The sequence below is a fragment of the Onychomys torridus genome, chromosome 13 (assembly GCF_903995425.1).
Source record: "Onychomys torridus chromosome 13, mOncTor1.1, whole genome shotgun sequence".
Lineage (NCBI taxonomy): Eukaryota > Metazoa > Chordata > Mammalia > Rodentia > Cricetidae > Onychomys > Onychomys torridus.
In genome coordinates this window covers 65479523-65493061 of record NC_050455.1, presented here as the reverse complement: position 1 = coordinate 65493061, position 13539 = coordinate 65479523, and the positions used below count along the sequence as shown (strand labels likewise).

At 35.3% G+C, this 13539-nt stretch overlaps 1 protein-coding gene across 9 annotated transcripts in view; it reads right to left on the bottom strand.

Moving 5' to 3' along the window:
• Positions 1-303: 303 nt before the first annotated feature.
• Pias2 (protein inhibitor of activated STAT 2) overlaps positions 304-13539 on the bottom strand; it is an 82684-nt gene continuing 69448 nt past the window's right edge. For 6 of the 9 annotated variants that reach the window (XM_036204330.1, XM_036204337.1, XM_036204335.1 and 3 more), the window contains 3 exons: positions 9704-9843; positions 4966-5003; positions 304-2406 (listed from right to left, as the gene is read on the bottom strand). In XM_036204330.1, coding sequence (XP_036060223.1) covers positions 2224-2406; positions 4966-5003; positions 9704-9843 — 361 coding nt within the window. In that variant the 3' untranslated portion in view covers positions 304-2223. Of the gene's footprint in view, positions 2407-4965; positions 5004-7903; positions 8003-9703; positions 9844-13539 lie in introns of those variants that run through there. The other 3 variants (XM_036204331.1, XM_036204339.1, XM_036204338.1) reach the window with 3 other exon arrangements.

The following is a 13539-nucleotide window of genomic DNA, read 5'->3' as shown; positions in this document are numbered from 1 at the left end:
TGCATTAGCAGGACACTGCTAGGAAGCCAGATCATCTTCATAAGAATGTGACTTTAAGGAGAGAGTGGCTTTGCAACCACCATGTAGTCACAGAGCCAAGGACATAAAGAAAAGCACACACCTTCAAAGCTACCTGCAAAGTAAGTCCCAATATCAGTATGATAAAGGTGCTACTACCTAAAATAAAGTAAAATATTTTGTAATTTCATTAAACACCAAAAATACTAGAACTGTTTATGTGAAAGTGATTAATGTACAGAGGTATCCATTATGAGAACCAGGCAAATAATTTCTATTACAAAATGATGAGAACTCGGCATCACTTCTTTATTAACAAATTAGACCACAGAAGCCAGGTTACTTTTTCCAATTACACAGGTAACAGGAACTGCATCTGTACTTACAGTAGCAACATAAAATCCTACAGGAAGAAATGTTCTATTTGGACTGCTGAAGAAGGTAAAGCCAGGTGACATGGTACAATGACTACTGTGATCACAGGGGCTGGCTTTGCTTTCCATATCTTTGATGATACAAAAGCCCTATCAAAAGGAAAGATCATCAACATGGGGTGCTGGAGGCAAAAAAGGGGCAATATGGACAACTACAGAGGAATTTTATACAAAAAGCACACAAAGGCCACAAAAATTTGAGAAGATAAAACACTAACCAGGGACAATTCTAAAGTAATATATCCCTGTTGTGAGTGGAAGCAGAGTCCTTACGCTGGAACTTATCTGAGAAATTAAGAGCAGCCACTAAAAAAAGCTTTGCTTTAAACTGGATATAGCATAGGTAGAGAAAGCTAGGCATCAAGAAAGTACTAAATCTTGGAGAACTAAAAATTAAGGAACCCAAATGAAGCATAGGGAAATGAGGACTGCTGAGAGCTTCTACATGTGAGGCCCAGCTTTCAAAGCAACTCAAGCACACTGTAGGAGGGACTGTAGTTTTCAAAGTGCACCGAACAGCCAAGTGAGAGGTGAGTTTTGAAGGGGCTTTGAGCCCCTTTCCCTCACTTCATTTCAAACATCTCTAACTTGTATGACTGTGTTTTTACAAAAGACTTCTTTAAAAAAAGAACAAAAAAATTTTAGGAAAATGAGATCTGGTACCACCCTCCATCATTTACCACCAATTTTTCTTTAAACTTGAAAAATCACTGCTGAAACTGAAAGTACATTGGTAAGAATTATGATCGGAGATCTTAAATATAATTTCTACATTAAGTGCCACTAAAATGTGAAAAGTTTCAAGCAACAAAGTATACTGTATTATTCCATAAAATAGATAAAACAAATTGAATTCTTAGAAAGAATTTAGTTATTTCCACCTCTCCTAAATATATTCTGGTATCTCCCAACTATTAAATATTTCTGAACACTGTAAAGAAAATTCTACCAGATAGTCTAGCTACATCTTAACTCAAGCATATTTCATTCAAATGCTGTAGACTTTCTTTCTGAAATACCAAGTCTCAATATTGTAGAAAATTTGTGAATAAGAATGTATAATAATCAAAAATAACACATTGTATCAGGACAAAATCTGCCTAGTGTTCTTAGACATAATCATATGACGAGCAACCAAACCCCGGCACTTTACTCTGCATGTATCAGCAAGTCATGTCAAAGTGTAAAGGACAAGAGAAAAAACACACAACACAAAGATCATTTTCTCTGAAGGGATCATGAGGAGTAGTAAACCAAAGGAAGAAAAGGAGACCCCAAGTCCTGGCCACTTATTGAAACTTCATTACTTCAACAAAATAGAACAAATCTCTATAGAAAGTATTCATTCAGCAAACATGACTTCTTTCCATCTGTTTTTCCTTCATATTGGATTAAACAGAAGCTGCTGTTATTCTAGATCAGTGATTACATTTTTTAATTAGAAAAGTTTAAGTATTTACATAATTTTATTGCTGTTTATTGTAACAAAAAATTGTTTGTAGAATCCATCCAGTAATGTAGAAACTGAAATTCACTGCTCAAGAAGACACCATTGTAGAAGAACTCTATCTGATGCTCAGTGTACAGTGTAAGGAGAATTCTTGCTTATCGTCTGGTTCTTGCTGGAGTCATCTGTGTTCATGTCTCAGAAAGCAAAGAATCCATCTGACATTTCAATAAATATTAAATTGCAAAAATTAGCTTCCATGGACTAGATATCCAAGAAAAGGTAGTTCTGATGAATGATTCCCAGAATCAAGTATGTCAGCCATTAGTCCAGTGAGATGATGTCCGGAATGTTACTTCCACTGCTGGTTATGACCCCTGTCTCACTCCTGCTGCTGGATGAACTAACATGAGAACTGCTTTCATGGGGGCTGGTGGTGGTGATGGACGTACTGCTTGCTGTTAAGGGTGAGGTGAGACTATCCAAAAACATAGGAGGACAGTACTGCTTGAAACAAACAATGATGCTGATGAGGAAAAGGCTACATTGGTTTTAAATACAGAGACTAGAAATTGTTAGATATGTACAACTGATAGTCACAAAGCTAACTCTCTTGGGATTGAAAAATACCAAAGTTTATATTTAAGTGGAAGATGGTATAGACTTAGCTATTTCACATTCTCTATTGAATGTGACACATTCTTAATTGTCTTGAATGTGTGGAACTTGTCTGTTGACCACATACATAGAGAAAACACAATGTCAACAATAACTGAAATCATTTAATACTGACCCACCCACCCCCAAATTATGACTTAACTAATCTTAAAAACAACTTAATCACTGAAATAAATATCAGTAATTTTTCAAAATTTAGAATCAAACAGATCCTTTGTGAGTAATATTAAGAGCAACAAGCTGAATGATGGCATTGCATTCCTCTGCAAACAAACATAACAATACTTGTGTAATTAGTATGTCAACATTCATTCTGAATTGGAGGCTATATTCTGAATATGACAGCTAATTAACACAGGATGCTGAGAGAATAATATCATAACCACAAATTTAATATTCCTTATAATGCTTCTTAACATCCCTCTCCAAATGTTCTTATTTCAAGAAACCTACCATCTGACTATAAATACAAACCTGATTGCAGTAATCTAAAATGTTAAGGAACTAAGATAAGAACTAAGTGGAATTTTGTATTTTGCTGTCGGGTGTTTTACATGAGGCACAACTGCACTGTCTTTAGCACGTGTAATGTCTAGTCCTACTAAGTTTGTCTTCAGTTAGACTACATGAAAAAAAAAAAAAACAAAAAACTAGCAAGGACACCTAATGTTACCTATCCTGTAGATCATTTAGATTCTTAGAGACAATGCTTTTATTATGGACAGTAATTCAAAAATTAAGCCATTCAGATTACATGGTTTTCAAGGCGCATTAAAAGGAAAAAAAAAAAAAAGGAAACAGCTGGAGAACAAGTGAAACTGAGGCTACCTTTTCATTCATTTCTTTATTTTTGGTCTTTCTCAAGACAAGGTATCACTGTGTAGCTCTGGATTTCCTGGAATGCCCTATGTAAACCAGGCTGGCCTTGGAACTCAGAGATCCACCTGCCTCTGCCTCTCAAGTGATGGATTAAATGTGTTGTGTGATCCACTCTGCCCAACCAAAGCTGCCTTTTGACAAAAAAAGTTACTGGTTTTTTGGATGGCCAACTCTTCATTTGTCAATAAAATTAATGCCACATGTGGAGAAATTGAACATATTCATAAGCTGTGACAGTGAAATGTCAAGTATTAAAAATTCTCTAAAATCAAGCCCATTATAACTGAGAAAAATATAATGAAAAGCCTAGATGATTCCATTGTAATCTCCCATTCAAGGTTGTTTTTGCCCACAGCACAGCATTAATCTGTAAAATGCTACATGCTGTCGTCCTACTGCCAGTGGACTCTATGCCTTGAATACTTAGACTTGGCTGTAGCCATTTTAACTTTAATAACTGCATAAGGATAACAGGGATGATGGAACACTATGGAGAAAACCTATGGATTCTATAGTCAATAGAAGGCATCACTCTCACCCTCCTACCAAATTACCAAATAAATCAGCCTCCCACTAAGCATGTAAATAAAACTATGAAATAAATGCCATGGATTCCAAAATTATTTTTCTTTTAAAGCACTATTCACCTGAAAGTATATAACTCTCTTAAGCTTGAAGAACTTATATCCTAGAAAACTATATAACTTCCCCTGTAAAGCCTTACTCATATAATAAGTCAAGCCAGGGTGAGAAGAAAATCCTTAGTCTGCACCTATCTTGGGCTCAAATTTCCTGGGCTGTTTTGTGTACTCAGATGCAGACACAGAGATAGAAGGCTCATACTGGACCTGCAGTTAGTCAATTCTAAAGTTGGTGAGACAGGTCCAATTCTTGCACCTCTCCTTAGGGACATCTGTATCTGTACCTCAAGTGCTTTCTTTTACTGTTCCATATTGCCCCTTTCACTTTCTGTGCTTTGCCTCTGCTGTTAATGACTGTCAGCAGAACCCATGCCCACCACAAAGTCTTAAGATTGGAATTCTGGGATACTCCTAGAATCTCTTTTCTTTGACTGAAAACACAGCAATACTGCAACTTTCAACTGCGGCCTTCCTAAAGTCAGACTGTCTTTAAAACAGTGATCCAATCTCAGTGATCCAAATCTGATGAACTTAGTTGACTGTTTTACATAAATGCTTTCAATGTGTAAAATCTTAACTTTCATGCATTTAGTATTGCTTTCATTCATTCTAATCACTCAAATACTTATAAGAAATACCAACTGTTCATGTTTAATAAAAATAGAAAGTTTAAGTAGTAAGAGCAATAAATAAATTGAAAACCAGTAACTTTATTCCTTTAAATAAAATTGTGTAATATTTATGTAGTACTTCATTTCTATCTACATGAGAATTGACTGTCCTGATTTTATGCAACTGTTCATTTTTAGTTAGTATGACATAATCAACAACCAAATACAAATTAGTTGCTTAAATTCAGGATACATACCTGGGGATCAACTGGAATAAGGGAAAGAAAATCCAAACCTAAAACAAAAATGCTTTGTTAATAGTTGTCTCATATTTTGGAGACAAGAATTATTTCCCAAGATCATTCTGCATTTATAAGCCAGGGAACATTTGTGGCAAATGCTCACTTCTCCGCCACACTGAAGTTCTATAATCATAATTGGTGATATTTAATGCATCTAAAACCAAAGGTGAATACAATCTCTGACCAAACAACTGGAAAAAACTGCCTCCGTGCAACTCAAAAGCAGCATTCCAAAAATTTTCAGAGTTAGACTGGTTAATCCAAATCTTTTCCTTTTGTCAGTAGAATAACAAGTGGAGGGGGAAATCATGAAAATTACCTTTGGACCATTAAGAAACAACATACTTAGGTTCATAAGATAATTCACATTTATTTTTTAGAAATACACCACATTAGGTTCATCTAATAATACCAATTCTTTAACAGATATTTCATCAGCAGCTAGCTGTCTGCCCACTCCCACATCAAGAGTTCTACAGAGTATAATGCTCTGTACAAAGCAAATCTTGGGAACTGCTACTCACTACTAAGCTAGTGAACAATGTCCTAAACCAAAGAACTGGAATTCTACAACCACATCTGGAAATAGAAATATAAAAAAGATTTTCATTAAATAAATACTCAAGTAAAAATAAGCTATAGAAAAAAAAATGTCCCAAAAGTTTAGCAATAATCTTCAAAGTCAACATCTGAACACTTCCCTGTGTGACTAAATGCTTTTAAGTTGTTTTAAAACATTAAAAAAGAAACCCCATACTGGGCATAGGCCACTAAGTTAGGGCAATGTAGTCCAGCACTTGAGAGGCACAGACAGGCAGATCTCTATGAGTTCCAGGCCAGCCAGGGCTACACAGTGAATTCCTGTTTCAAAAGACAAAAAACATACAAACAAACAAACAAAAAAGGCCAATGTCTATTCAATCCCATAAATATTTATATGTTGGCATTTAATATACCAACTACACGAAGTGAAATTCTAATGTAATACTATTTCACTATGAAAATAGAGATTAGTAAGAAAGATAATGGACACATTTAATAAAAACTATGAATAATTTTAACTTAAAAATTTAAAACATCATTATTCCCTTATTTACAAGTGAGTGTATTTTAAACACTTATCATGATACAAGCTGAAACCCCAACCATTTGGAAGGAATTACTGAAACAATTTCTAAAGCATTTTTTAAACTTGTTAGTATAATTTGTTATTAGCTACATGATATAGCAGTTTGAACTGATGAACAAAGTAAATCACAATCCACTGTTGCAATGATTTATCCATTAAAATGATAACCAGAAGATAATGGATTTAAATAAGGAGAAAACTTTAGATTATTTAATAAATTTCACTGTTTTTAAATAGCAATTAAAACCTGTCTAGCCTTTTACGCCTTCCAAGAGTTTTATATGACCAAGTCATCTAGAATATCATTAGTAAACCGGGTTGATTTTATTCATTGGTGTGTTGCTCTAGGTCGTGTAACATTTTGTTCAACCTTACAATAGCTCCTACTTTTAATGGACATTATTTGTTTATTTATTTACCGTGTTTGTGTGTGCATGCACACATGTGCAGGAACCCATAGTGGGGGCACTGAATATCCTAGAGATACAGTTAAAGGTGCTGGTGATCTGCCAGTGGGAATTATAAAATGAACTCTGGTCCTTAGTAGGAATAGTAAGTGCTTTTGTCAGAAACGCTCTTACTCTGTGGCACAGGCTGACAGACACATGAACTCATAGACCTACCTCTGCTTCCTAAGTGCAGAGATGACAGGCAGAAGTCACCACGGCTGTCTCACCATTTTTATGCTGCTTGCTCATACTATTTTAATACAGAGCTACTAAAGAAAGTACTACTGTTTCAGAAGATGTACCACAAATTGAATTGAATTATTTGAGAATGCTCATTTTTCTCAGTGTTCAACTGTTGTCACTACACGACTCTAAGCAAACATGTAAGTCTGATAAAATATTACAACTGTTTCTGTGCGCTATTATTACAGGATATACACTGAGGGCCAATGTTTTCCAATACTGGTTATTTCAACCTAGCTTTTCAGATGTACTGTAATTTTCACTGCTGACTTCACATGTCCCAGAAAATGTAAAATCTATTTAAAAAAGCTTTTAGATGAACCTGATCTATTTGTTTTAATGTTTCACCCAGAGATAACTAGACATACTACAACTTACACAGTGCCCGAATAAGATGTATAAACATTATTCTAATGTTCTGTTGAAATTTAGATTGTCATCCAAGTATCACACCCTCCAAAGAGGGTAATGTGAATATTCCACAATGAAAATATTTCCATGTCATTTGAAAGTTATTCCTAATAAAAAAAAGAATAGATTATCATCATTTTTAAGTACATTATTTTGCAAATGAAATTATTTCAACAGTAAAATTTTACTGCCTTGTTAGCAAAATACTATTTCCTTATTTTATCATGTTTCAATTGTAACAACATATTGATGGTTTTTTGTTTTTTTTTTTTTTTTTTTTGCCCTCGGGTACTTTAGTTGGAAATGCTGTTATTTTTAACTCAAAAAAAAAAAAAAAAGTGCTATTAAAAAGTCTGATAATACAATCTATGTGTTTTAATTAACACTAATGAAGTTGTAATTTTTGAATTTTAAATGCTTCATTACTAAAATGGACTGGCCGTGCGCTTTTCATCCCCTCATTGACAACCACACAGTTTTCCCCTACTTGAGCCGGAAACTTCACAAAGCAGAAATGCTACACGGTTGAATATGCAAAGGTTTAGCACTGTAAAATGTCATCACACAACTTTGAGCACCATTCGCACCTGACAATATGGCACTAGCAATAATAAGGCAGACATGTTTTTTTCTTGAAATAATCAAGCTGTTTTCCACTTCATAAATACAAATTATGTTTTATTTTGTATTCATTGTTGCACAGTATCAGAAGATGTTCCAAGCTGCACTTCGTTATTAATATCATTTCTTCTTTGTTCTCCTGTAGATTCAGAAGATTCAGATTTATGATGTTTAAAAGGAATGTTAGACTCTATGAAAATTGTCTTCTCTCCATTCTTGGTGTTCTACTTAAAATTTTACTATAAAATTATTAAATTTATCAATATCAAAACTGCACATTATGACTAACTACATAAAAATTATACAGCAGATCACCAATTACAAGAAAGTGCATAGACAATAAAACATGGGTAAAAACTAAACTTCTTAGATGTCTAATTGCCATATAACTTTTAATAAAATAGTAATTTTTCTTAAAAATAATTAGCCCTATTCTATTTAAGTTTATCAACTGCTAAGAAAATTTTTCAGTATATAGCCAGATTATTAGTTTATATTGGCTAAATATCAGCCTTGAATATAAGTATGATTTCCATGATTTATGTAAGTATTAATTCCAAGATTAAATTAATTTTATAAAATACATAAGTCAGACACATTTAAGACTACCACACAAGAAAAAAATTTCACTTATGCTCAAATCAGACTATAAATTCTTGAAATTTAAAAACAAGCAAATTCTCATAATTTGCCAACTAGCAGGACTAGTGATTCATACTTTTTTTTTGTATCACTGCTTTCAGAAAATGGAAATGTTCACTATTGTTTTATCGAAGACCAACTTTTATTGAAAGTCTTAAGCAAATCTTTTAGAAATTCCTATTTCTAACACATACTAAGATGATAAACATTCATTCATCATCAACTTAGCCAAGGTTACAACACATGACTGTTAAGAACTCTATCATGAGAACATGAACCCTTATTATCTATGCCATGACAGAGTCTCTGCACTCAATGTGTTCTGACTGATGTTGGTTGGTCTCACAAAGAATGTGAAAAGTACAAAATCACAAGGCAAACATGGAACAAACATACATTAATCTTATGTCATTTGGAGGCATTTTTAAAGATATTTTTGGTAGGTATTATTTTTATTCTACTCTTTTCCACTACAATTTATTCAAATAAAACTAAATTTAAGAGCCAACAAAAGGATAGAATACAATGACCAATTAAAGAATAAAAATAAACTACAGATCAACATTAACTTCAAAAAAAAAAAAAAAAAAAAAAACCAACCCAGAAGGACAGAAGTGTACTAAATTAAAATGGTTCGTATATAGAAGTCATGAATATATGGTGTACTAGTTCAGACTTGATTGACAAAAAATACAAAAAAAAAAAAAAAAAAAAGCATCTGAGCATAGAGTAAAGTTGGTCTTGGTTGCATAAATTCCATATGAAAGTATCTCCTAATATTATTTTAGAGAAATACATGGTTAACCCTATCCTTACAGAGAAGAAAATCAACAAGGTAAAAATCACTAAGCAAAAATGGGCCCAAATGGATAGAAGTTTTGAAGAAAGATTTCTGAGGAAATTCTGCCCCCTAAGCTTCCAAGAATAAGCCTGAGGGCAAATTGTCTACAATTCTATAAAAACTTTCTACTATACTCATATATATCCTATTATCAGCAATCTGTAGATTCTCATTAATTAAAATAACAACAGAATAGATACTAAGACAGTAATACTTCTACAGAAAGACTTGCAATGTTTTAGCAGTTACAATCTAAATTTATGTATAAATATATACATACAAACATACACATACATTTGTTCTATTGATTAAAATTATAAAGAATGTAACTAAAACAAACAAAAGCTTTCCACATACCTGGCAAATCTGATGACATGCTTGACACTGGCGTATGGTGGAATGGTACTGAGTAGTCTGTTAGGGAAGGTGGAATAGCAGCAGGATCAACCGAAGTCACACTGGGCACCCTTACAGAAGATGGCTGATACATGAGAACCCTGTTTTAAATAGCATGGGAAATTACAAATAATCTGGTTGTTAGTTCACAAGAAAGAAGAGCTGAACCACTGGGCATTCTCAGATGTACATTCACTAAGTCTCGGCACAATTGTATGGCAGCCACTAGCTACATAATACCTCTCTATATTCTATTCCCAACTGTCCTAACAGCCTTCTAACACAAATGCACCTTGGTTCCAAACACTAACTGTTGGTGTAGGAGCAAGGTGGAATTAAAATATACTGTATTCAGCCGGGCGGTGGTGGCACACGCCTTCAATCCCAGCATTGGGGGGGGGGGGGGGGGGGGCGCAGAGCCAGGTGGATCTCTGTGAGTTCAAGAACGGCCAGGTCTATAGAGTGAGATCCAGAACAGGTACCAGAACTACAGAGAAACCCTGTCTCAAAAATATCAAACAAAAAATGAATAAGAATATCTGCATGATACTAATAACAACTCAGTCTCTCTGATTATAATTTTTCAATTATATTATTTGAAATCTGAAAATGATCTGAACTAAATCACTCCTAAAGCTGCTTGCCTGGTGGTACAACAATGCAATCAGAAATTAAGACAAAGTAACTAGTCTTTAGAATTTAAGATCTTTATGATATCCAGAAATAAAAATAGTGGCTACTATGACATACTACCTATTCTTCAAAGACAACCTATGCCCTTGAAAGGAGCTATTTAGGCCACTACAAATACAAATCAAGCACACAACAAATACTTTACAATTTCTTTTATATAAAAATATGCATACTATATAAATAAGACTTTATAATTCCAAGAAGTAGAATAATTAAAAGTTGAGCATATGTTTAAAAGGCTAGGCTTAAAATTTTTACACATATTTACCCAGTTTTTTTCTAACTTTGGGGAAACAACTAGTACTTTGTAAGATAAATTATCGTCAATGTATTTAAGAAACTAAGCAACATTATGAAAAATGGAAATGGATATTTTACAAGTCATAAGATACAGAAAGGGAGCAAAATATTCAAGTTAGCATCACACAGCTGCCAGTCAACATCAAATCAAAAGACCAAGACTGAAGCAAACCAGTATGAGGATGAAGACAGCATCCTGCTTCTCTGGGCACCCGTGGAGGGTGGGGGTGGGGGTGTGTGTACACCACAACAAAGACTGCCTGCCTGGCATGCATGAAGCTTTGGGTTCAGTCCCCACCACCACATAAAACTCAACATGGTGACACAAGTCTGTATCCCTAGCATTAGCAGCATTTGAGAGGCAGAGACACCAGGAGTTCAAGGTCAACTATTTTCCAAGTACAAAACAAAACAACCAAAAAGGGGGGCTGGGGGCATGGAGTGGGGATAAGAAAGTCAGGGAGAAGGGGAAAGGCAAAAAAGGGAAGAGAGGAAAAGAACAACTTCTTTAGAAACTTTAAGGAAAACCATGGTGACAAAGAGGGACTAGGATGATAATCAGGGCATCTAGACATCTATTTCCACAGCTAAAACATGCTCCTACTATCATAACTGCATGATTCTTCAGTCTAAATTTAACCAATAAACTTCTATATTAACTTAGTGTCAAAACCTTAAGTAGTCAGAATCCAGTTAGACTCAAGAGTCGTCTAAAACTGGCTTGTGTCATGATATGAAGACACTAAAAACTGCCAAGTTGCTACACCACATCATTTGTTAAAAATGGAGATACTAGTAATGTAGAAAACAAAGCTGTCTTAAGTATACATATATGATTGTACTGGTCATTTTGGCAATTTGACACAAACTAGAGTAATCTGGGAAGTCAGAACCTCATCAAAGAAACTGCATCACTCAGACTGGCATGTGGGCATGTCTGTGAGGCATTCTCTTGATTAATGATTGACATGGAAGGGCTGAGCCCACTGAGAAATGTTACCCCTGGGCAGGTGATCCTGGGTTTTATAAAAGCAAGCTGAGCAAACCATGGACGGCAAACCAGTAAGTAGTGTTTCTCCATGGATTCTGCTTCAATTCCCACCTGAGTTCCTGTACTAATTTCCTAAAATGGACTGTAATACAGAACTGCAAGCTGAAATAAATAAACCTTTACCACCCCCCAAATTGCTTTTTAGTCATGGCGTTTTATTTACCACAGCAATAGAAACACTAAGTAAGACAGAATTTGTTGCCAGGTAGTGTGGTATTGATGTGATAGACTTGACCGTGTATTTTGGGAAGAATTACAGTGGCCACTGCCTGCTCAGAGTTCAGTGGACTATTATGTAGGAGCTTGGAAGATAATATTAAAACAGATGATGGAGGCCTAGCTTGTGAAGTTTCAGAGGGAAGTTTAAAATATTCAATCAGGGACATTTGATATGGTGAACTAAAAAATCTGTGATTCTGGTCAGCTGGGGCTCAGAAATCAGCTATGGTTGGCAAGAGTCTACTGCCACTGAAGTGAAAACTTTGCTTTCCTGGGACAATTGATGCTGGTTAGCTAGAGCTGAAAAATTAGCAGTGATTAAGAAGAGCCCAGAGGCTGGAGAGATGGCTCAGAGGTTAAAAGCACCAAATGCTCTTCCAGAGGTCCTGAGTTCAATTCCCAGCACCCACATGGTGGCTCACAATCATCTCTAATGAGATCTAGCACACGCTTCTGTATACATAATAAATAAATAAATCTTTAAAAAATAAAATAGAATAAAATGAGAGCCCAGCATAAGTGAGGATTATAAATCTTGGGGGATTTTCTCAAGATCAACTGTTGTCCGGAGGGGTTGAGACTATACATCACGCTTGTGGTTGAACTTTGTAGTTGGAGTCACTCAAGCAGTAACAAAGGCAAGAAGGTGCCATAGAGAACAGCTGAGGCCTGGCAGGGTCTGGCAGAGTTGGAGTTACGGAAAGGGACCAGGAGAGACCACTGGTGAAGGGGCAGCCTGTTTCAGTAGAAGCCCCATATGGCAGGGGTAGAATCCCTTAAGAAAGCCTAGGAGAGGCTACTGAAGATGCACCCCAGTTGCAACGGAAAGCCCAGCGTGCTAGCACCATGAAACAGCTGCAAAGGACAACAGTAGGTGTGGAGTGGAGAGGCCTGAGCATACAAAACAAGTTGTGTGTGGTGTAGAGAGCATAACCGGATAAGTGAAGACCTGTAGAGCCTGGATCATCATGACTATCAGATGTCTGACACTGAGCTTTATATATTATCAGGAACATTAGATATGGTAAAATAAAAATGTTGGTTTTGATTAGATTTGAATGTAACTATATCCTGGTTATTCCCTCTTGGGAATAAGAAAGAATTCATTTATTTTTACAGGAATACACAATTATGAGACCATGGCTATTTCAGAGACACTTTGGAGTTTTAGAGAAACTTCAGATTTTAAGTGTTGAATTTCTTACAATCTGGAGCTTTTAAAAGTTTGAGTAGGGCTGAAAATATGGTGCAGTAGTAAAAAGCTCTGGTTGCCCTCCCAAAAGAATTTGATTCTTAGGGCCCACTTGATGGCTAAATACTGTATGTAACGCCAGATCCAGGTAATTCTAGCTTCTCAGGGAACTGCCTGAATGTAGGACATAGACATACATACAGGCAAAACAACCATAAAACACACATAAACAAACAAACAAAAAGTTGGAGTATTTCCTATTGTGAAACTATAGTAGCATGTCATATTGGGAACAGTGTCTGAATAGTGATATACTTGTGTATCAAGTTGACAAGGGGCCAA